Raw genomic sequence first — 25,401 nt, 5'->3', positions numbered from 1 at the left:
CCAGTATATCTAAGATATTCAACAGAATGTATCAGCACCAGTATAGCGAAGATATCCTACAGAATGCATCCACACCAGTATATCTAAGATATCCCACAGAATGTATAAGCACCATTGTATCTAAGATACCCCACAGAATGTATCCGCACCAGTATATCTAAGATATTCAACAGAATGTATCAGCACCAGTATAGCTAAGATATCCTACAGAATGCATCCACACCAGTATATCTAAGATATCCCACAGAATGTATCAGCACCAGTATAGCTAAGATATCCCACGGAATGTATCAGCACCAGTATAGCTAAGATATCCCACAGAATGTATCAGCACCAGTATATCTAAGATATCCGACAGAATGTATCAGCACCAGCATATCTAAGATATCCCACAGAATGTATCAGCACCAGTATATCTAAGATATTCAACAAAATGTATCAGCACCAGTATAGCTAAGATATCCCACAGAATGCATCCACACCAGTATATCTAAGATATCCCGCACAATGCATCCACACCAGTATATCTAAGATATCCCGCAGAAAGTATCAGCACCAGTATATCTAAGATATCCCACAGAATATATCAGCACCAGTATAGCTAAGATATCCCACAGAATGTATCAGCACCAGTATATCTAAGATATCCCACAGAATGTATCAGCACCAGTATATCTAAGATACCCCGCAGAATGTATCAGCACTAGTATATCTAAGATATTCCATAGAATGTATCAGCACCAGTATATCTAAGATATCACACAGAATGTATCAGCACCAGTATATCTAAGCTATCCCGCAGAATGTATCAAAACCAGTATATCTAAGATATCCCACAGAATATATCAGCACCAGTATATCTAAGATATCCTACAGAATGCATCCACACCAGTATATCTAAGATATCCCATAGATTGTATCAGCACTAGTATAGCTAAGATACTCCACAGAATGTATCAGCACCAGTATATCTAAGATATCCCGCAGAATGTATCAAAACCAGTATATCTAAGATATCCCACAGAATATATCAGCACCAGTATATCTAATATATCCTACAGAATGCATCCACACCAGTATATCTAAGATATCCCATAGATTGTATTAGCGCTAGTATAGCTAAGATACCGCACAGAATGTATCAGCACCAGTATATCTAAGATATTCCACATAATGTATCAGCTCCAGTATATCTAAGATATCCCACAGAATGTATCAGCACCAGTATATCTAAGATATCCTACAGAATGTATCAGAACCAGTATATCTAAGATATCCCACAGAATATATCAACACCAGTATATCTAAGATATCCTACAGAATATATCCACACCAGTATATCTAAGATATCCTACAGAATATATCAGCACCAGTATAGCTAAGATATCCCACAGAATGCATCAGCACCAGTATAGCTAAGATATCCCACAGAATGTATCAGCACCAGTATATCTAAGATATCCCACAGAATGTATCAGCACCAGTATATCTAAGATATCCTACAGAATGTATCAGCACCAGTGTATCTAAGATATCTCACATAATATATCAACACTTATTTTCCTTAAGGAGACAGACATAATCTCAATGCCTTGTATAAGTCACCTACTAGGAGCTTCAACCTTCCACATTTTAAATAGAATGTTCATCTAAGATAAAGTATAGGATGTGGATACATGAATGGTAGAATAAGAATCATAACCAACTGATTCAACTAAATATCTAACCCCTCCATGTTCAAATGAACATACATCCATTAAAACGTACTGAACTCTGCAAGTTTCGTGTTAGCAGGTACTGCAAGTGGTTCTCAGGATGGCTCGCAAGAAACATGTAAACCAGGCCAGCAGAAGTATTCAGACTGATGGTCCTTGCATTTGTTTGTATCCTTCCGTTCTTTTTTTCAGTACTAGAGTCCAGGATTAGAAACTGCCTAGAGGAGAACCCCATGTTAAGGGTTATTACTTCTTTGCATAACTCCAGTGCTTTTGTCATATTTTTCTTTCCTAACTGCAAAGCATGTGGATTTTAAAACCCTTCTTTTTTGTTTAAATAGCACTAGCCTGAATCACCAGGATTTATACAACTGCTTGTAATAAATATATTGTTGGTCTGGGGCCTATGCGAAGGATCAGCAAACACTGTAATCTGCAGTAATGCTGTGTGCCTTCCCGAGGTTTCTTTACTCAAATATTAGCTTTATAATAATGTTAGTAACATTTTTACCATACATCCTCATATGTACAGGGTTTTTATAGGTCACATTGTTAGCACTCCATGCTTTTAGTACATACAACTTTGGTAGTTAAAATCCTTTTTATGATGAGGGAACTCACTCAGTTTGTAACCAAAAAAAAAAAAAGAGACAGAAAAATTGCTTTCCATCAAGTCATGTCTTTTTTATCATTTACTTTTTGTCATGACTTTTGGAAGGTTTAAGACAGCTTTACTCTCTGTCTCTCTCTCTCTCTCACACACACACACACACACACACACACACACACACACTTGTGTGTAATTTTTGATGACTACGAAGTAAGGAAGGTTTTTCAATTTCTGTTTCGGCGTCATTTTAAACACATAATTTCTGAGTGACAGAATATTTAAATATAAAGACACTTTCAGTCACACTACCTCTGTCTCTGTTTCTTTTTAGCCTTCCCAGTTCCTTGTGTTATCCTTTCTGTTTGCCATCTGACCACTTTTATCCCTTATGATACCTGGCCAGCCGTGACTGCTACTATTACGTCCTTCCCTTCTCCCCTCCTCCTATTTGCATATTGTAACTATTGCTTCCTGTTTCTTTCATCTGTCTCACACTTTTCTGATTGTGTTCACTGATATATTAAACCTTCCCTTCCTGCATAAATCATTCATCTCATATAAAAATTATTCTTACAATAAATTTCTTATGCCTATTTATTAGTAATCTGAAAAAATACTATAGTAACTTTTTTAACATCTTAATATTATCTGGTGCAGCTGTTGACGTCTTCATCGCCCACTTCTCCACGTTGTTACTTTTACAGCTGTATGTTAATTTCGCTGTTTTTGTTTGTTCTTGTTTTATCTTCCTCCATGCTGCATATATTTGTATGACATTGATATTTGACTGTTATACATACTTTCTGCAGCTTTTCTTCCTTAGCCTTCACAGAAAATTTACTCTGCCCAGTGAAACCTTACTGTTAATAAATGTGGATAAATGCATAAATTGTTGTGAAAAGTATTTCTTTATTATTTATTGTGTGCAGGAATGTTGTGATGTTGTGTGATTTTGTTGTCAAAACAATGTCAATGTTTTAAATGTTTTTATTAGTAAAGCAAAGGATGTTCTGTATCAGTCTGAATGCAGTGATTTAAGTGCATTATTATTCCAACATATACTGTTTTTTACACATTAATGTGAACGTGTGCTGCACTGCTTAATCTGATTGCAGGAAAAGTATCTTATTGTGGGAGCAAATGGGTATAGCTGGTTACTCTGGTTGCCAACTCGCTCCTCAGACTCTTCTATTTACACAAAACTGTCACCAAGTAAGAAAAACTAAAGATTTATTAATTTTGGCAATTTTTTAAAATGCTTTTAGATGCCAGAAACCTTTGAAGATGTTGCTGTTGAGTTTTCAAGAGAGGAGTGGAAGTTGCTGAGTGAAGAAGAGAAAGAGCTACACAGAGAAGTGATGGTACAGAACTACGAGAACATGATTTCCATAGGTAAGGGGATCGTACAGGTATATAATCAGCATTATTTATTGGGGGTATCACAGGTACATATTTAGCATTATTTATTTATTGCAGTTAAATGTTGTGCAGATTTGTTTCCATCATTCATCAATATCATCATCACAACTCTCTTTTTCTCATAGTTTTTGTGAAGTAAGGCTGTTGCATCAATTGTTGCCGCCTCTGTCCATTCAGTGCCACTAAAAGTCACATGTGAGTGTCACTGATCTTCTGACATGCAGTCTGTCCATCCATCTCTTTACTGAATGCCTTTGTTTCCTCTTGCCTTCTTGTTCTTTCTCCCAAATCTTCTTCACCAAATCATCTTCTGCCTTCTTGCATATGTAATCTGTTCTCTTTGGCCTTCACTGCAATTTATTATTTTACGTTTTGCACTGATGTCCTCATTTCTTTATCTGGGTCACAGTGTGCTTCCTACCACCCATCTCAGTCCTACATCTCCATCCCCCTCTAGCTTCCTCAGCTGCTCTGCCTTCACTGCCAAAGTTTCTGTATAATACAGAAATACTGGTCCCATTACTTTTCAGTTTCTTTTTTCTGTCATACACTAGCCCTGACACTCTGTGCCAGTGGCTGAAGCCCCTTTGATTCTAGCACAGACCTCCTCATTCAGACTCCCCTTCTCTTCAGACACACCTCCTAAATACTTATAGCTGTTAACCTATTCCACTGTTTCCTTCAGTCACAAATTTCAGCATTTTCTGATTTCCTCATTTTCTGCTTTGACAGCTATTTTTTTCTGTACTCAGTTTCATCCTGTCCGCCTTCACTTTTGCATTCCACTCCTCTATCATGTATTGACGTTCCTTTTCAGGGTCTGCTTGTAATGTCACATTGTCTGCATACAGCAGCTTTATTGATCTGTCTCCTATGACCTCTTTGCTGATGTAGTCCATACCCAGTATTACTAACAGTATTACCAATAGTATTAGCAGTATTACTAGCAGTATTACCAATAGGATTAGCAGTATTACTAGCAGTATTACCAATAGGATTAGCAGTATTACTGGCAGTATTACCAATAGGATTAGCAGTATTACTAGTAATAATACCAGAACTATTGCCAGTATTGCTAGCAGTATTACCAGTAGTGTTAGAAGTATTGCTAGCAGTATTACCAGTAGTATTACCAGTATTACTAGCAGTGTTACCAGTAGGATTAGCAGTATTACTAGTAGTGATACCAGTAGTACCAGCAGTATTACTAGCAGTATTACCAGTACTATTGCCATTATTACTAGCAGTATTACCAGTAGTGTTAGAAGTATTACTAGCAGTATTACCAGTAATATTAGCAGTAGAACTATCAGTATTATCAGTAGTATTAGCAAGTATTACCAGTAGTATTACCAGTATTACTAGCAGTGTTACCAGTAGGATTAGCAGTATTACTAGTAGTAATACCAGTAGTATCAGCAGTATTACTAGCAGTATTACCAGTAGCGTTAGAAGTATTGCTAGCAGCATTACCAGTAGTATTAGCAGTAGAACTATCAGTATTATCAGTAGTACTAGCAGTATTACCAGTAGTATTACCAGTATTACTAGCAGTGTTATCAGTAGTACTAGCAGTATTACCAGTAGTATTACCAGTATTACTAGCAGTGTTACCACTGTTACAAGCAGTATTACCAATAATATTACCTAGTATTACTATCAGTAGGCTCAGTGCTGAGCCCTGGTGCATATACCCACTCCCACTGAGAACCACTCTGTTCACTTTTCTCAAAACTGTCACTGCATATGTAAAGTAAAGATTTGTTTAACTTTGTTAAATTACCAGCTTTTCCCATTGGGTCCTTGTACACAGCCTGCACTAATTCTGCTGGTGTTTCCAGGACATTGAACCATTGCAGGACTGCCTAAATCATCTTTCTTGGGACCTTGTCATATGCTTTCTCCAGATCTAGGAATGCCCAGTTGGACTCTTTCCTCATCTCTACCTTCTGATCAACTGCCTGTGTCACTGCAGACATCAGGTATATTGTGCTGCATTCTGATCTGAATCAGAACTGCTCATCTCTCATCATACTTTCTAATGCTTTGTATATCCATTTATCAATCACCCACTCCAGAATTTTCATACTATGTGACAGGAGTTTAATTCCTCTGTCTTGCCCACATTTGTGGATGTCCCCTTTGTTTGTGTACACTGGCATGAATATTCTTAGTCTCCAGTCATCTGGAATACACCTTTCTGTCCACACTGCTATGAATACCCTCAGGAGATATTTCTCCCCTGTCTCACCCAGCATCTTTATCATATCTGCTGTGACCTCATCTGAGCCTGCTGCTTTCTCTGACTTCATTTTCCATAGTCAGGTTCTTACTTCTTCTAGGGTGGGCTCCTCTTCTTTTCTCATTCCAGGCTGTGTCTGGGGCAGTATAGCTTCTGTGGTATTTATTTCATTCAGAAGATGCTGGAAGTACTCCTTCCATCTGCCTTTGATGTCCTGTGACCAAGTTTCTGTTGGCATCCCTTATGAAGGGTGTCTGACTATTTTCTTAATCTTTCAGTCTTTGCCTTGCAACCTGATACAATTTCTTTCTGCCACCTACTGAGTCACTTTCCTGAAGCTGGTAGAATGTCTCTGCTGCCTTGTTCTTTGCTATTCCAACTTCTTTCTTAGCCTCTCTGTTAGCCATCCAGTATTCTTTCTTAGCATTGTCTCCCACTTGTTCCTACACTCCTTCTTTCTTTTGATGACTTCCTGGACTTCTGCATTCCACCACCAGCTTTCCTTATGCACCTTATTTCCATACCTGGCTGAGTCAGATATTTTTTCTGTAGTCCTCACTCATGCTCTTTTGAGGTGTTGCCATTCTTCTTCTTCAACTCCACATATTTCCTCCTCTCCTTGGGGTGCTAGAGCCCTGAATAATTCCTTGAACTGTTGTACTTTCTCTCCAGTCAACTTCCAGGTCTTCAGCCTGGTCTCTGTTGACCTTAGAGCCTTCTCTGACCATTGCTTGCAGCTGATTGTAGAAACCAGTGGTTTATGCTGTCAACTAACTGTTGCCCCAGTGTCCTTTCGTTACTAGGAGGAAGTCTACCTGAGTTGCATGTTGACCACTGTTGTATTTGATATTGTGACTGTCTTTCTTTCTGAGTCATGTGTTGGTTACTACCAAGCCATTCCTTTATTCCTGTTGTTCTACCCATGTGGACTCGGGCAGTCCTCGTATCCTGTTCTGTCTGTCTGGATATGTGCATTCTAGTAGCCCAATATCTACACCAATTCATGTTGTCCTCCTTTATTCAGTAGGTCCTGCACCTGCTGTCTGAATGTACCCTTCTCTTCACTGTCAGAACCCTGCATAGGCCCATAGGCCTGAGATTATGAATACTGCTCCATCATTAGACTGGAGTCTGGTTGCCATGAGTCTGTTACTAATTCTGATGACATCCCTCACTGCCTTCTGAAGCCTCTCCCTCACCACAATTCCCCCACCATTTCTAGTCTGTCCTCCTCCTGCGTAGTAGATTCTGTATCCTAAGCCACGTGACTTGGCTGTGTTGCCTTTTCATCTTGTCTCTTGGATACGTAGGATATCCCAGCCTCCTCCTTTCCTTTATGTCATCCAATTCCAAGCTTCATCCCATTGATGAGCCTACATTAAGTGTAGGAATTTTTAGTCCATGTTTGGAAGGTTTTATATCCAGCTTTCTTTCAACAGACCTATCCCAGGTAACCCCACATGTGCAACTGGACAGCGGCTGGGAGGGAAATACCTTAACCATTATGCCAACTGGTTTCTGGCAGACCAACATGCAACCCATTATTATGGCTTAGGAGACTCCATTGTGAGACACATAGATGTTCCACCTACTAGCCTACGTAAGCAGAGAGTCACATTCAACTCTCTGTCAGGGGCATGGATCCATCAGATCACACACTTACTTTGGTTGTTTAACCACAAGTATGATGCCATGATATGAGCAGAAAGTAAGTGACTTTAACAATTGGCTTACAGTATGTTGTCATTAAAAGAGGGTACAATGCTTGTCAACCTGTCAGTATATGGTTGAGAGACCACACTGCTTTGCTAGAGATGGTCTGCACTTATCCTCTCTAAGATTTTGAATAGTGACTAAAACCTTGTCATCCCCCACTCTACCTTATTTAGGATTTGACAACCTGATAAAACTATCAACATAGCTAAACCAGCCCTGGAAAATATGAAGGTGTTACTGCTCAGTGCCAGAAATCTAAACAATAAACTCCACTTTCCACAAGCTGTCCTCAATTTGGAGACTATAGACATTTTGAAGTTAAGGAGACATGGTTTAAAGCTGTGGAGTGCATCCCAGCAGTGTAAGTCTACAATGCCTTCCACACATTTAGACCAGCTAATGTACAGGAAAGGACAAAAGGTAGATTAGTCTTAATTTACATTAAAAACAAACACACTTCAGGGCTGGTCCATCAGTATGACATGGTTGGGCTTCTCCATGTCCAAATTACTTCATACAAAATCTTATGCCCTATCTTTGCAAGCTATAGGTCCCCCTCTTTGACCAAGGACCCTGTGATAGTAGGTCTCACTCTGTAATTCAGGAAAATCATAATACATACTTAAATAGGTTCATAGGTTTTTTTCTGCGAACTTGGTCAGCCATAGTCCTCCTGTGCTTGCCTGTACCTCTGAGAAGTATATGCCAAACAGGAGGGGTCCTAGGAATGAGCTCTGGGGAATGCCACTTGTAACCAATTTAGAGTCAGACCTAGCTCCTGCAACTCACACCATGTGGGTTCTGTCCATGAGCCAGTTGGCAACCCATCTTGTGATGTAGGGGTTTATGTTCAGGCTGGTGAGCTTGTCTATAATAAAAGAATGTGGAATGGTGTCAAAGGCCTTTGCGAGGTCTATGTAGGCTGTGTGTACCACCTTTCCCTCATCTATAGCCTTGGTAACTGTCTCAAAGAAGTCCACCAGGTTTAGGAGGCATGATCTGCCCTTACCAAAGCCAAACTGGGTAGGATCCTGTGTTTGGAGGTTCCCAATGTCTCTGTTAATGAGTTCCATGATGATGCGCTCTATAGCCTTGCAGACCAAGCTAGTCAGGCTTATAGGGCGATAGTTCCCGGGATCTGTTGTGGCTCCACCTTTGTGGAGCAAAATAGCCATTGCTGTGTGCCACAACATGGGTACGTAGCCTGTGGAGAGGCTAAGTTTGAACAGTGTGTTCAGGTGAGGGGTTAGTTTTTCTTTGAGCTCATGTAGGATGCAGCCTGGGACACCGTCCGGTCCCAATGATGCTGTGTTTTTGGCTTTGGAGAGGGCTGTTTTAACCTGAGTGTCTGTGATTTCAGGGGCTCTACATTCTTCTGGTATGGTTATGGGCCCTTTTGGGGGTGAGAGGGGGGTGAAGTTTGCACTGAACCTGTCTGCCAGGATGTTGGCAATATCGGTCGGTTCAGTGTATTTTGTGCCATTCTGCACTAACTCTGAGCAGATCTGAGAATTGTCACTTAGATTCTTGACATAGCTAATGAATGCCTTGTGGTTATCTTTGGAGTCCTTGGCAATTTTTCTTTCGAAGCTAGCCTTGGATGATTTTATGAAGAAACATAGTTTCTTACTGATACTGATCAGGGATGTCTTCCCTTCTTGAGATTTTACTCTTTTCTGTACTAGTTTCCTCCTTCTATTGTATAGCTTGTTTATGGCAGGGGTCCACCAGACTGGCTTCCTTTTCTTGGAGGAGTGAGTCTTGGTTTTGCTTGAGATAGCATGATCCATGCATTCTTGTAGGTGCCCATAGAATGCATTAGTAGAGGATTTTGCAGCTTGGACAGCATTATCCTTTAGCATGGGAGCTTTGAAACTTTCCACCTCGGTCTTAAGTAATGTGAAGTTTGCTTTTGAAAAGTTTTTCACGGTGGTTTCCTTGTCTGGGGGTGGGGGCAGAATGTGGCTAGCCAAAGTGATTTGTTTATGGTCAGATCTAACCAGCGAGGGGTTGACCTTCAGTGTGGAACACTGGTCGCCCATGTTGGTGATGACCAAGTCCAATATGTTGTCACCTCTGGTGGGAGTGTTGACCAGTTGATCCTGGGCATTTGAGTTTATAAATTGTAGGAAATGTTGGGCAAGGGAGTTAGTACTTCAGTAGTTCTCCCAGTTAATGTTTGGGTAATTGAAATCACCCAATATTAGGGTATTTGGTAGGACCTTTATGTTTCCAGAAATGCAGAATGGGGTTCCTGGGACATGGTGGGTGATCTGTAGCAAGCTACAATTTGAATTGCAGTTTTGCCCATTGTTAGTTGCACGTGGATGATCTCTGAAGCATCGTGCTGTGCCACTAACCTGGAGGTGAGGGTATCCTTGATGAATATGGATACGCCCCCGCCTTTTGTATTTCGTTCCGGATTCTGTGGCCAAAATGTATGGTATGAGCTAGAGCCTGGTAGTGCTGGGGTGCTCTCTGGAGCCTTAAACCAGGTTTCTGTTACTGCACATATATTGATTTTCTCCATACCGAGGAGTGCCTCGAGTGCATGCATTTTGAGGTTTAGACTTCTGGCATTGAGTAGCATTACCCTCAGTTTTTTGTTACTTGTGCTATTTACGGCGGTGGGTTTGTCTTTTGAGCATTGCCTAAAAAAGCCACTATGGGGGTGGCAAGAGCCTTGGCCAGTATTTGAAAGCCTAAGGGTGGCAGGTACAAGCTTTCTCTAGCGAAGCAGTGTGGCTTGTCGAGCATGTCATCCCAGGCTGACAAACACTGGAACCCCTTTGAATGACACCAGAAACTTAGCCAGTTGTTGAGATTGATAATTTTTTTCTTTATACCATGGTGTCATTCTTGGTGAGGGCAGGATGCTACTCAGGGTCAGGGCATACCGGCCTGGGCTACATGATCAGAGAGCTCTTCCATGTCTCTTTTCATGTAGTCCAAGGAGGTAAGGCTCAGGTCATTCACACCAACATGGACAATGACAGAGTCATATTTGTACTTATTCTGGAGTGACCTGAGTGCTTGTGTTATGTGGCAGATCCTGGCACCTGACAGGTAGCTAACAGTAACCTTCTCCTTATTCGGCCTAGTGAGTGGGACGTCAGTGTGCCTGACTATAGAGTCACCTATTACTAGTATGTTAGGTATGTTAGATATGTTATTTTGCCTTAAGGGCTGTGACTGCGTGGCACACTGGTTTTGTGAAGTATGTGTTTCATGGTTTGTGTTGCGGGTGGAGGTTGCTTGGATGTCTGTTTTGGAGGTCTCTGTTGATTTTGCAGATTTTTATTTAGAACCTCCGAGTATGTTTTCGTGTATTTATGTGTGTTTTTTGCTTGTGCTGGTTTAATGGTCTTTGCGAAACTGGTGGTGTGATGCAAGTATTTCCCTTCTCCTCTTGACTGTCTCCTCCCACAAGAGTGCAGACCACGAACCCTCTTAATGTAAAACAACTGACCTGAAGCCCAAGTGCTTAAACTAAAAGGCTTAGAATGAGTTACACCAAGCAGTAATAAATACAATTGAGTACTTTTAAGATGACGCAAAAGCAAAATAAAGTAGGAAGAAACACAAATACAGTAAAAGCAGATAACATTTTTTTTTTAGGATATATTTTCTATACCATGTATTCTTTTTCTGAGGAATTTCTGACTATGTACCAGTTGCTTATATGCCTGCTCAGGTAAGTACTGAAGGGGGCATTTTAACCAATGACTGGTCTTGAAAGCAGAGTACAAGGGAACTATAGCATGTCTGGATTTAGATGCCATAACCCTGCTCGTGCAACATAGAATGAATTCCTCACTGCAGTAGGCACAGAATGGCAAAATGCCAAATCAATGTTTACACGCATTCCCAAGTCTCTGACCACGGAGTCTACTCTTAGGCGTGGATTTTCAATGTAGTAGTTTGCAGGGGTGACCATCTTTCCAAAAGACATTATGGTGCACTTTTTGGCATTGAGTTTTAGACCATGACACTGGCACCAGTTATTAGTCGTACGCTTCCTCCTCCTCCTTGGAGGATATTTGTGTCGGGGGGGGGGGCTCAATGATGACACCCAATTTACAATCATCAACAAATTGGATTAGCCAGAGGCCTTTGATGTTAGTCCTGACCTGAAAGAAGTAGACATCAAACAGAAATGGCCCTAGCACTGAACTCTGAGGCACCCTGGTAATCATGGAACTCATAAACAAAGACATTGGCAAACTTCAAAAACTGGACCCCACTCAGTTTGGGTTCGTGAAGGGCCGATCTTGTCTCCTGAACCTGATTGACTTCTTCGAATCAGTCTCCAGATCTGTGGATGAGGTTAAGGTGGTCCACACAGCCTATCTGGACCTTGTCAAGGCCTTCAACACCATCCCCCACTCTGGAATCATAGATAAACTTACTAAGCTGGGCATAAATCCCTACATCACTCAATGGGTTACCAACTGGCTTACTGACAGAACCCAGACTGTAAAAGTAGCCAACTCCAAATCTAGCTCCAGACAAGTGGAGTACCTCAGGGTTCAGTCCTGGGACCGCTCTTGTTCGGCATCTATTTCTATGAAGTACAGGCCAACACTAAGGGACTCTGGCTAACAAAGTTCGCAGATGACTGCAAACTGGGAGCCATTACTGAATCCCCAAATGATGTGGATATTCTACAAAAGGGCCTTACAGAAACAGATGCTTGGTGCCAGAGCCATGGGCTCAAGCTTAATGCCAAGAAATGTATAGTTATCCCCTTTGGGAAAAACCATGTACCCATGAATTACCACATAGGTAGCAGTACACTAAACACTGAAAGTGTGATGAGAGACTTAGGGACACAGGTGGGCAATGGTCGATAACCACATTGCCACAAAAGTCAGGAAATCCTTCTGTGTGGCACACCTCATCACTAAGGGCTTTTCATCCAGAAAAAAGGAGGCCATTGTCCCACTGTACTCATCCCTCATCAGAACCATTATAGAGTACAATGCTCCATTTGGTGTGTACCTCACAAGACATCTGCAACAGCTGGAAAGGCCGCAGAAATACCTCACTAAAATAATCACAGGCCTAAAGCAGATGCCTTATGCTGACCATCTAAAAAAACTCCAACTAAACTCTGTGGCATATCGTGTACTCAGAGGCAATCTCTGCTTAACATACAAGGCCATGTCAAACCCTGAGCTGTTGGACATGCTCCACTTAAAGAAATCCCAATCCCTCAGAGACACACACTCCAGGGATCTAAACCTTGTCATCACAATGAACAAAATGTGCTGGAGGGATAGGTTCCTGACCCAGAGACTCCCCATGCTCTGGAATAGACTACCCATACATATCAAACAAAGTGCCTCCTTGGCCATCTTCAAAAGGAGCCTTGATGATTGGATGGGAGATAGGAAATTCACCCCAGAGAGCATGTCAGTCACCCTGCTAGACGGGGGTCTAGGGAAGTAAATATTGTGGGAGGAAATATCCAGGGAATTGTTATGGCTAGGCTTGTATAGGCCCTAGGGCTGATAGCCTAGTACCATCCTATGAGTCTATAAACCTATGAACCTATATCTTGAGACGATACCTGTTCTCTGAAACAGAATCCCCATACATATAAAATAAAGCTTACCAATATTCAAGCACAACCTGTATCTATGGCTGGGAAACAGAACATTTACCCCAGGAATGCCCCCGGTACTACTAATGGACAGAGGCAGATCCTAAATGTTTTATCCCATGCATGGGTCCCCTTAAGTTATATATGATATGATTCCAGTTCACCTCCCATGGGGTAATATATAATTATTGACCATGGGATGGGTAAAGCTAAGTTAACACCATATGGGATAGGTTGATTCAAGTAACAAAAGGGAAATTGGCTAGGCTTAAAATAGCCCACAAAAGCAGTTAGCCTAGGTCTTACCTACGAACCTATGAAACATAATATGATAACCAGCTACTAACCTAGGTGTTTCTACAGGAGTTTATGACTGGGTCTCTGATCATCCCTAGGTTTATATGTATTCCTAGCATGGATGTTTCTACAGGAGTTTATGACTGGGTCTCTGATCATCCCTAGGTTTATATGTATTCCTAGCATGGATGTTTCTACAGGAGTTTATGACTGGGTCTCTGATCATCCCTAGGTTTATATGTATTCCTAGCATGGATGTTTCTACAGGAGTTTATGACCGGGTCTCTGATCATCCCTAGGTTTATATGTATTCCTAGCATGGATGTTTCTACAGGAGTTTATGACCGGGTCTCTGACCATCCCTAGGTTTATATGTATTCCTAACATGGATGTTTCTACAGGAGTTTATGACTGGGTCTCTGATCATCCCTAGGTTTATATGTATTCCTAGCATGGATGTTTCTACAGGAGTTTATGACTGGGTCTCTGATCATCCCTAGGTTTATATGTATTCCTAGCATGGATGTTTCTACAGGAGTTTATGACTGGGTCTCTGATCATCCCTAGGTTTATATGTATTCCTAACATGGGTGCCAAGAAATTCCTTGAAACAGCAAAGCACCCCTAAGCACTGTTATGGTCAGTTCTCATTCTAGGGAGGCTGTTAAGTTTATTTTTTTCCGATACTGAAGTGTAATCTGAGAGCTGCACGCACTATGTAGTAGTTGAAAATCCCAGTGAAGACAAAGCTTCAGTAATAGGCTGATTATGCTTTGGGCCAAGTGTCTTGAATCAGTCAAAGTAAATCACCTCATCTGGGATTCCTGAGTCACTGCTATCAATCACAAGTTGATTACATTTATAATGAACAAGCATCCACAGAGCCCATGTTGACTAATATCAAAACAATCCGGATGACATTAGACTTAGTAGGGTTCTTGGTTCTCTCAGAATATTTGTCTGTGTTTTATATTAAGCTGATGGGGTTATAATTGTCTACATAACTTGTATCCCATATCTCTCCTTTGTGAATTGAAATCACAGTAGTTTCCAAGAAATTTCCAGTACACATCCACTAGAAATATTTGTTTAAAAAAAAGTCAGGCCTGGAAAATTCACTTTCTGAGTCTTGTTTAGAATGTCAGCAGCGTTATCTCTTATCCTGGCCATAGCCTTCAAGATGATATATTCTGAATTTGGTGGATAAAACCTGTGACCTGTAATCTTGACTGATGTTGGATTGGAAGTCCCACTCTGGGTTTTTGCAGAGAAGTTCCATATTTGTTTCACAGTCAGAAGTACGAAACTCATCCACAAGGACAATGATGTTCATTCTCTTCTCTTTTCTTTTAAATAATTTCTCAAGTTTGAAAAATGATTTCTTCTTGTTCACTGTGTAGACAGACAAAATTATATTTCTGTTTGGACTATGCCATTCTAGTTTGTTTCCATAACTGAAATTTAACTCTTATGGGATATATTTTTATTCCTAGTGGAGGGGTGTGTCCTATAAATAAACCAGCTTCTGAATCACCTATCCTAACCTGCAAGGAAAAATCTTCGAATTATCATAGTTCACAAGCACAACACCAGAATGTGTGATAGAGTGACATTCGTGTTGTCGTAAAACAGCCTTAACAGTGTATTTATAAATTAGACAAGTATTCAGCCCAATTCCAGCCAAGTAGCTCTTGGCTGTTTGCTGACAATTTGTTGTGTAAAGATTCTCATAAAGGGTTGTATGGTTAGCTTTATTTTCATGGCTAATGTTAGATATCATTTAATGATTAAATTATCAGACCTACCTGAATTCTGGACAAGTGATAACTTTTATTTAACATTACTAAAGTGACTGGGCTCCATTATATCTAAAAGATTTTGCCAATTGCTTAATAACCTGTCTGTACCCAAACTTCAGTGAATATTGAAGGATAACCCTTCTCCATGTAGACTGACAAAGTAAGTGTATCGCAATAGAGCTCAGCTAATATAATAATAATATCTGACTTATTTGATATTTTAAAACAGCCCTTAAGATTGGAAGGAAACGGTCTTAATGATCACTGCAAGAGGTATTTGAACTGTTGTAAAAATCAACACTATACAAATTGTACTTATCTCTGGAAGTATTTACTTGATAAATTTCAGGTGAACAGCTGTTTTATAATTAAATGGATTTTAGAATATTTTTATCATAGACTGACACTTCTTCAGCAGCTACATATTCCATGCCATTATTATAATCCTTGTAAGCCAGTCATTTCATTGGAGGATTATTGGAAATAAACCATAATTCAGTGATGATAAAAATTAACTTTTAAATCCAGAAATCTATTATATCATTGTCATTTTATTCCCCAGGTATACTGTTTCTAGTGCTCTAGTTAAATCACAGAAATCAAAATTTTCAAAATTTGTCAAAACTTTTGTAAAGTTTAACACCAACATTTTACACCACAGTCTGAGATGAAACTGTACTTCTAAAAAATATATATATATATATACAAATTTGGTCTGGCTTAACTTTATTACAGATATGGCAGCATTTGGGGAATAATCTCTAAAGCCCAGTTGGAATCCTTTTTTTTAGTATTGCAGGTCATTATTTCCCTAGCAATAATAAATGACTTGCATTATAACTGACCTCTGTACTACATCAGGAGTGTCTGACAGAGCTAAAAGAACCAGTGACAATTTAAGCATCAGATTAATAAAACATGATGCATCTCAATGGTGGAGTCATGATACAGTAAATGTAGACTGCATTAGTTCCACACTGAAGTTACAGAGAATTAATCGGATAATAATAGGGGAATCCTCAGTGCTGAACTGAGAGAATGCTTAGAGCTGTAGCACAGAATGTGGAGAAAACCACCCAGATTAATTACTAATGCAACCTGTTTAAAAACTAGACACTCAACCTTGGAGTCATGAGTCCCCAAATGTTATAACATCAGGTGTAAAGAACTTATATTAAACTGTACCAGCTGAAAACCTAATAAAGAATTAAAGTATTTCACCACTAAAATCACAAACAGGGAATCCAAGGAGAAATGCAGTTGTTTTTAATTTTGTATATTCTTGTTTATTTAGCATAATTGTTAACATATTGTTCTCTTATTAAATGCATTTTGTTGTTACAACTCACACTATGCTTTTTAGTGTAATTTGTACTGTATTTCCTTTGTGTAAATTGTACTGTATTTCTTTTTTTTTTTTTCAAAAACATTTTTAATAAATTTTTGTTAATAAACATGGACATAAGTATTAGAAATAAACAATATAAAACATAACTGTTTACACTATATACAAACATCCATGACAAACATTTGTTTTATTCAAGAAAGGTAATCAATATTTACCTAACAATCTCTCCAATTTTTGCCAAGCTAGTCTTTTGTGGGTTGCATTTGATGATCTCTGATAAATGGTTTGCATTTCCTTTTTACATACAGATTTTGCTATTGAAATAAACTCAGTAAACATAAGATCTTGCTTATTTTTCCAGTTCAATGTAATTATTTTTCAAGCAATAGCTAGAATTGACCCAAGAACAGGTAACTGATATCTAGGAATTACACTTGAGGTAAGAACATTGAATAATATCAAAGAGCTAGTAACTTGACAGTTATCAGACCACAGGGCTTTTGTGAAATGTCTAAAATCACTCCAATATTGTGTGAGAGTTTTACATTCGATGAACATATGAACCCAATTGGTGTCAAGAATATCACCACACCTCCAGCATTTGCTTTCATTACTCTTGGTTATAAGGTCAATTCTGTATGGAGTGTAAAAGCTTCTATGAATAAATCTGCAGGTATATAGTCTCCAATATAAAGATGATGAAGTGTTTTTATTGAATTTAATAACTTGTTTCTTATTATCGTTAAGTAAAGGTTCACCATTAATTTTCATGGAGTAATTCCAAAAGGCTTGGTCAAAAGTATTGGGTCAATCTTGGTATAGTGTCGGTTTCCAGATTTATTGATACTCTCACTTTACTTTCAACAAACTGTCTTAAAGATTGAATACAGAGCCAATTATCTTGCCAGAAATTATATCTGGCTAAGAGAAAGTTCATTGGTTGGATGTTCTTATTGTCTATAAACTGGTGCCAAAACTTTAAATTGTTCTCTTTAAGATTCTGCATCATATTGATATTGAAAATACCTAGGCAATCTGGTGTATAAGCTACGGGAAATGTAATTAAAAAGGTGTTCTTTAAACCATAATTGTTGTCAGTTATATTTTTGAAAATATAAAATATTTGGTTTATACCATGTGAGAAGTAGTAAAACTTCTTATTATATAAGCAATATTCACAGAGTATCTAAAATATTTTAATTCCAAAGGTTTCCTGTTTCCAGCTAGAGGTGTATATGGATGAAATCCAGTGTAGTATTATATTAATAATAACAGATTTGGAATATAATTCCATGTTGGAAAAGCCAATCCCATTACTATTCCAGGTGCTAACATCTCATTTTAGACTACTCTTGGTTTCTTTGGGAAACAAAGAAAAGTTAGTAATAGGGAATCTATTTGTTTAACGAATTTTTTATTTATTTATTTTATTTTATTTAACATTTGTTGACCGGGAATGTCCGACTAGGTTCCACAGAGCCTGTTTTCAGCGGAGGCCCGGGGAGAAATGCTCCAGATGCATGTCTTTGGAATGTGGGAGGAAACCGGAGTACCCGGAGGAAACCCACGCGAACACAGGGAGAACATGCAAACTCCACACAGAAGGCACCCCAGCCGAGAATCGAACCGGAGAACCTCTTGCTATGAGGTGACAATGTTAACCACTGTACCACTGTGCCGCCCATTTTAGGAGGAGGTAAAATCAATGACTGTATATAAAATCAATCAAATACAATAGGACGGCGCAGTGGTGCAGCAGTAGCATTGTTGCCTCACAGCAAGAGGTTCTCCGGTTCAATTCTTGGTTAGGGTGCCTTCTGTGTGAAGTCTGTATGCCCTCCCTGCATTTGTGTGGGTTTCCTCCTGTGCGCCGGTTTCTTCCCATGTTCAAAGACATCCCTCTGGAGCATTTCTCCCTAGGCCTCCGCTGAAAATTGGCTTTGTTCCAAGTTGGACTTTCCCAGTTAACAAATATTAAATAAATAAAAATTTGGGGCAAAATAATAATTTTTATTAACGAAAGTCTGTCTTCCATCGTGAAAAAATTTTGCTCCACTTTTTAGTCAAGTCACTGACTATAGCTGCTAGTTTAATTAAATAAAATTTAATAGCCTCGTTCCACATATTCTTAATACTTATTCTTAAATAATCTATCATATCATTTTCCCAGTTGAATATATTGCATTTTTTGCAAATTTCTATTTATTTTCTTATTGATTAATAATGTTTTGGTTTTATTTTGATTAAAATTGAGTCCTGAGATTTTTCCAAATAGATTTATGGCATTTATAATATTCTGTAAAGAGCCTTCTACGTCACTGGATGCTAATAGAATATCGTTAGCAAAAAGCTGAACTTTTGGACAGTATGGCTCATTAACTTGAAATTCTTTGATACTTTGGGTTATTTCTAATAAATGAAGCAAAAGATTCCACTGATAAAGTGAAAAATAATGGGGATAGAGGGCAACCTTGTCTAGCCTCCTTATGAATTTTTTATTGGAGATGATAAACATGACCCAATCTTAACAAATGCTTTAGAATCACTATAAATATTTAATATCAGTTTAGTGAAATCTGAAGTAAAGTAAAATTCTTTAAAGATATTTTGTAAGTATGACCAACTAAGGGAATTTAATGCCTTATCAATATCCAGACTAATAATAGCTAATTGTTTCTTGGTTTTGTTTGCAATGTCTATTAGAGAGAGCAACTTAATAATATTGTTGTGTACTTTTCTATGTAAGATAAAGCCAGTTCGATCAAAGTGTATTAGATTGGGTAATATATTCTTTAGTCTTTTGGCCAGAATAGACATGAAAATTTTATAATCGATGTTTAACAATTATATGGGTCTATAGGATGCACATGATTGGGGTCCTTACCTTGTTTCAGAATGGGGGAAATTATTGAGTACTTCCACGAGGGAGGAAAAATTAAGTCTCGTTTAACCATGGAGAATGTGTTTAATAATAAGTTTATTGTGTGCTCTGGAAACATTTGATATATTTCTGAGATTATCCCATCTAAGCCCGGAGCTTTATTATCCTTCAGATTTTTAACTTGTTCTTTCACTTCTGCTAAGGTTAATTGTTTACTTAGGGTACTATTTTGTTGTTTTGATAGTTTAGTCTTGATATTTTCTTGTAGAAATGTATCTATTGCATTGTCTGAAACTAGTGGTGATTGCATGTCATTGATTGACCCACAATAATTTCTAAAGGCCTCTAATATACCTCCTAAATCAGTTGTTCTTTTACTGTGTTAGTATTCTTGTATTTAATTTCATTAATGTGATTTTGTTTACTAATTTGTTTGGATCTGATAGCTAATTTATGTAAATGTCTGATGGTTACTGAATAGGACTGTAGTTTAATGTTTTCTAAGCTTATAGCAACCTTATGATTCAATATTTCTAAATATTTATGGTTTAGCTTAGAAATTTCGGTAAGTACTGATTTATCATTTGATTTTAAATTTAGTTTCAACTTTGGCTTGTAAATCAGAAAGTTCCTTGTCCCATTAGTTTTGCCTTTGAAAGTACCAAGCTTTAACTCTATTATAGATGTGAACTTTTAATGCATCCCAGAGTATGATATCCATTACCTCACCATTATTGTTGATTTCTATAAATGGATCTATTTATTTTAATAACAACTCCGTAAAACCTTTTAACTTAGTAACATAGGCTGGGATTATTTGAACAATTATCATATCATCTTTTTTTACAGTCAAGCTGAACAAAAAGGCATTGTGGTCAGAATGTGGACATGACTGGATTAAAACATCACTTATTTTAGAGTAAAGAGTGTTAGACACAAAAAGCTTATCAATAGTTTGTGTGCCAAATTGGAAAGAATAGTGAGTGTATTGAAGTGAATTTTGAACTCTTAAATTATGTATTTCTCTAAAATTCATTGAGGCTATAAAGCTGTTTAGCTTTTTTTGCTTGTGTCATTAGTTTAACCTTACTATTTTTAGAGGTGTCTTCATCTGATAACAAACAATTGAAATCTCCCGCCATAATCATTTCTCCCTTTGCATGTAAAGTAATGAGATCCAAGTATTTCTTCACATATTTAGTTCCTAGACCAGGAATCCAATATGAGTTAACCAGTGTTAAGCATTTCTTATTAACTTCTAGCACTACTAAGCTTAACATTCCGTCTTTATCTGAAAAGGTGTTTAAAATTTTAGGTAGTGTATAAGTATTATTACATAGTATAAGAATACTTCTCCTTTTGGCTCTAAAGCAGGAATCCATGAGACCTGTAAAACCATTAAATGATAATTTTTGCAAATCCTTATCCAGTAAGTGGGTTTCTTGCAAGAGCTCTGTGCATTTTAATGAATTTAATTAAACAATCGCTTTTGACATTGTTATTTAAGCTGTTAATATTTAATATTAAGCATTTATATATCATCATTTGTTAAAGTTATATTTAGAGCATCAATAATACCTTCTAAATATAATGACTTGAAGTAATTCATGAAGTTATGTATCATGGATGATCAAAAACCTTTAGAAACAACTTCTGAAACCAATAACTATGAAAACATACATACATGGAACCTAAAGTTCCAGCCTTAGTTAATTAATTAACTAAACCACCCTTTAACACCAACTCACACACCAAAAACATACATAAATAGCTTCTGCTTTAAATGAATATACAAACAGTAAAGCATTTCTATGGTAACTGAAACAAATATGAACATAAAAAGTCCATCAGGCAATCACAGTGGATTTGTATGTAATATTGTGTAAACCACTACTAGGTATTGGAACATAAGGAGTCAGTTTCACCAGTTAACCTAGTTTCTTTATCAGTGTAAGCTTCTAATGCCTATATATTTTATACCTGTATTACAGTTTTTGTATTTATAACTATAGCAATACAGTAGTTATAAGAGTTTACTTATCCCCCCCTTCTCTTTTTATACCTTTATATGTTAAAGTAAACTGGTAATCATGAATGGAAAGAAGAAAGGGGAGAGAGAAAAAAAAGGGGGGGGAGACCATATGTTGGTCTACTAATACTAATTGAATAGAATAGGGTAACCTAGAACATTTTAACAATCCTTTCCTACAGTGTATGTAGTCATACAAAGATTTGAATCATAGCATCATAACTAGCATTACAACTGAGTCTGATTATATTGCTTTAAGTCTGCATCAATGAGAATACCTAATATAGATTAAAGTTGCTTAAGCATGAAGGCAGCAAAAGGAAAAGGAGACTCAATCCTATATATATCTTTGCATTCTCAGTATTAAAGAAATTGGTTGTTTATGTAGTCAAATATTAGTATATTATCATTTAGGACATGCTATCAAAGCAAAATAATGGTATCCTGTCAGACTTCAGTGTTTCAAACCAGCAGGCATACAGTAGCATTAAAATGCAGTTTTCCTCACTAGAGTGATAGAATAATCTCTCCATTAAAGTCCTAGATTCTTAAAAGTACATATTTAAAGTGCTCCCATACCTTTAGATGCATAAAAGATGAAAAAACAACCAAAAAAAAAAAAAACAGTTACCTTTTCTTCTACTTTCGTTTTTGGCGTTATTTCCGTGTTTCTGAGTCATGCATGAGTTCAAAGGAAATGTGATGTCATCACTCACTGTATTCTTGCCTCCAGCTTCTCTGGCTTGCTGCTAGTGCCCTGTATATGCGTGTGCACATGAAGAAACAGTCGCAGAGGCTTAGAAAAGGTGTTTTTAGCGGGAACTTCAAACAATTAAGTTTTCCCCATTCTAAAGAAGCATAAAAAGTGCGCAAGCAGCCTCCATGGTGAAAAAAAAATATGAACTGCCCTTCTCTAAAAATGTTAGAAAATTAAGATTTTCCCCATAAATCAATAACTGACATCCCTTAAACTAAATTAGGTTAAGTATTAAAATTAGATCATTTAGTCAATTTAAAAGCACTTAATGTTAATATTTACACTAAAAAATGCAGATTTTAAGTAAATACATATATATTAATCATGATATGAACATCTTTTTAAAATGTCAAGAGGAAACAAAACTATCTTTATTAAAACATCTCCTAAGGGCACTTTTGCTGTGAGGATTCTATACAATGTAATCATAATAGAGTAAACAGTAAACTCTAAAATGTTACCCCACCACTAACGCACATGAATGCTTTACTTTGGAAATCCTGAATTAATAGTAAGATAGCATGACTTTTGTATCCCAAATGAATATATAATGATGTTAACTGCATCCCAGTCATAGTAAACATATAGTATGAAAAAAAAAAAAATATATATATATATATATATAGAGAGAGAGAGAGAGATAGATATGTATATATAGATATATGTTTATGTAAAATAAAGACACTTTACCTTTGCTTTGTGTATATATTCCAATATAACAATGGTGATGGGCAGGTTAACAGACGAGATCAGACAGGAGTCCCCGTGGACTATGATGTTTGCAGATGACATTGTGATCTGTAGTGCGAGTAGGGAACAGGTGGAGGAGACCCTGGAGAGGTGGAGATATGCTCTAAAGAGAAGAGGAATGAAGGTATGCAGGACTAAGACAGAATATATGTGTGTGAATGAGAGGGAGGATAGAGGAATGCTGAGGATGCAGGCAGCAGAGGTGGCGAAGGTGGATGAGTTTAAGTACTTGGGATCAACAGTTCAGAGCAATGGTGCGTGTGGAAGAGACATGAAGAAGAGAATACAGGCAGGATGGAGTGTGTGGAGAAGAGTGTCAGTAGTGATTTGTGACAGACGAGTACCAGTAAGAGTGAAAGGAAAGGACTACAAGAGGGTAGTGAGACCAGCTATGTTATATGGGTTGGAGACAGTGGCACTGACAAAAAGGCAGGAGTCAGAGCTTCACTTGGCAGAGTTGAAGATGTTAAGATTTGCACTGGGTGTGATGAGGATGGACAGTTTTAGGAATAAGTATATTAGAGGGTCAGCCCAGGTTGGAAGGTTTGGAAACAAAGCCAGAGAAGCAAGATTGCATTGGTTTGGACATGTGCTGAGGAGGGATGCAGGGTATATTGGGAAAAAGATGCTAAGGATGAAGTTGCCAGGTAAAAGGAAAAGAGGAAGGCCTAAGATAAGGTTTATGGATGTGGGGAGAGAGGACATACAGGTGGTTGGTGTGACAGAGCAAGATGCAGAGGACAGGAAGAAATGGAAACAGTTGATCTGCTGTGGCGACCCCTAATGGGAGCAGCCGAAAGAAGAACATTAAGTAAAGAGTTCTGCAAGAAAGTATTTAGTATTATTTGATAAAAATACTATTTGACTTTTAATTTTTTTATTTGCACTTTCTTTGACAGTCCAAACATTCATAGTCGCATGTCTTTTTAGACTTTGTGTAGACCATTCCATGTCCTCTATATCAGTATTTTTCCGTGTGAATAAAGTCCAAAGCCTCTGACAAAGAGCTAAAGATCTTCTCACCTTCTGGTAAAAAATATTGTTATCCTCGGGGGGAATTTTTTAACAGATTTTATCAAGTGAACATATTCTTTCCTTCTAGATATTCTTTCCTTCTAGTCGCCACAGCAGATCAACTGTTTCAATTTCTTCCTGTCCTCTGCATCTTGCTCTGTCACACCAACCACCTGTATGTCCTCTCTCCCCACATCCATAAACCTTATCTTATATAGTCATTGTCAAAATGAACGAGTTTGTCCTTTATCTTGGGAGAATTATTATATGCAGACATCAGTACCAAATGCTTATGCTGGGAGGACAAAAATCTGACAATGATGGATCTGGGGTTAGGAGAAACTGTTGTTGATTCAGGTTTTGCTAGAGACTGTTGCGCCCTCTCTATACTGAAGGAATGGACTTCAGGAAGATTTAGTGTTGTTGGAAGCCAGTTATTAAGAAAATGTACAATATCAGTTCCCTCTTCCTTTTCTGGTACTCCATTGATTCTAATGTTGTTTCTTCTTGACCTACTTTCTAGGTCTTCCAGGTTTTCTTTTAGTTTTGTATTCTGTTTCAAAAGAAATTCATTTTGACTTTCACATTCTGTCAGTCTGCCACCTGTATCTGTTACAGATTCCTTGATAGAAGCAATTTGTTCAGAATGTTTTTTCGCCATTTCACTAAGAATGTCTAGCTGCTTACTACAGTCTTGTTTGAGTATTTATTTTATTCTGTAGTTTGTCCATTTTTATAGATAGTTATTGAATAGTAGTTATTAATGTCTGTAGCTCCTTCTTTACCACACTGTCCTGATGAGAGTTCTTCCAGTTACTCATACTTGGGTTTCTTGAAGAAAATTTCTTGATAGGAAAAAATAATAAAAACATATGTTTTAGAACTAATTTTTGAAAAATAATAAAGGACCTATATTCAAAAATCTTCTGATATACTTTTGGATTAGTGTTTCCAAAAATTAGATTAAATTTATAAGCAGAGCTAATGTTCAGTACTGCTAGCAGTCTGGCATCTTGATCACACCCCCGTACTGTATTTCTTTAGTGTAATTTGTACTGTATTTCCTTAGTGTATTTACTATAATTTGATATCTACATCTCACTCAGAAACAGATGGTGTTTGTTTTTTTTTAATAGGCTTATATTTATCTGGATAAGGAATTAAATAAATAATGAACAGTAGTAAAACTAACACACACACACACACACACACACACACA

General features: G+C 37.8%; 1 protein-coding gene across 1 annotated transcript in view; it reads left to right on the top strand.

The window, feature by feature from the left end:
• The window catches only part of LOC122809014 (putative protein ZNF720), a 37,246-nt gene that overhangs the window by 9,548 nt on the left and 2,297 nt on the right, over window positions 1-25,401 (top strand). The window contains exon 2 of the mRNA XM_044080207.1: window positions 3,591-3,717. Within this exon, the coding sequence (XP_043936142.1) occupies window positions 3,591-3,717 (127 nt within the window). The remainder of the gene's footprint in view (window positions 1-3,590; window positions 3,718-25,401) is intronic.

The sequence above is a fragment of the Protopterus annectens genome, chromosome 1.part1, assembly GCF_019279795.1.
Source record: "Protopterus annectens isolate FY-2018-M chromosome 1.part1, PAN1.0, whole genome shotgun sequence".
In the NCBI taxonomy this organism is placed as follows: Eukaryota; Metazoa; Chordata; order Ceratodontiformes; family Protopteridae; genus Protopterus; species Protopterus annectens.
This window is presented reverse-complemented; position numbering and strand designations above follow the sequence as displayed.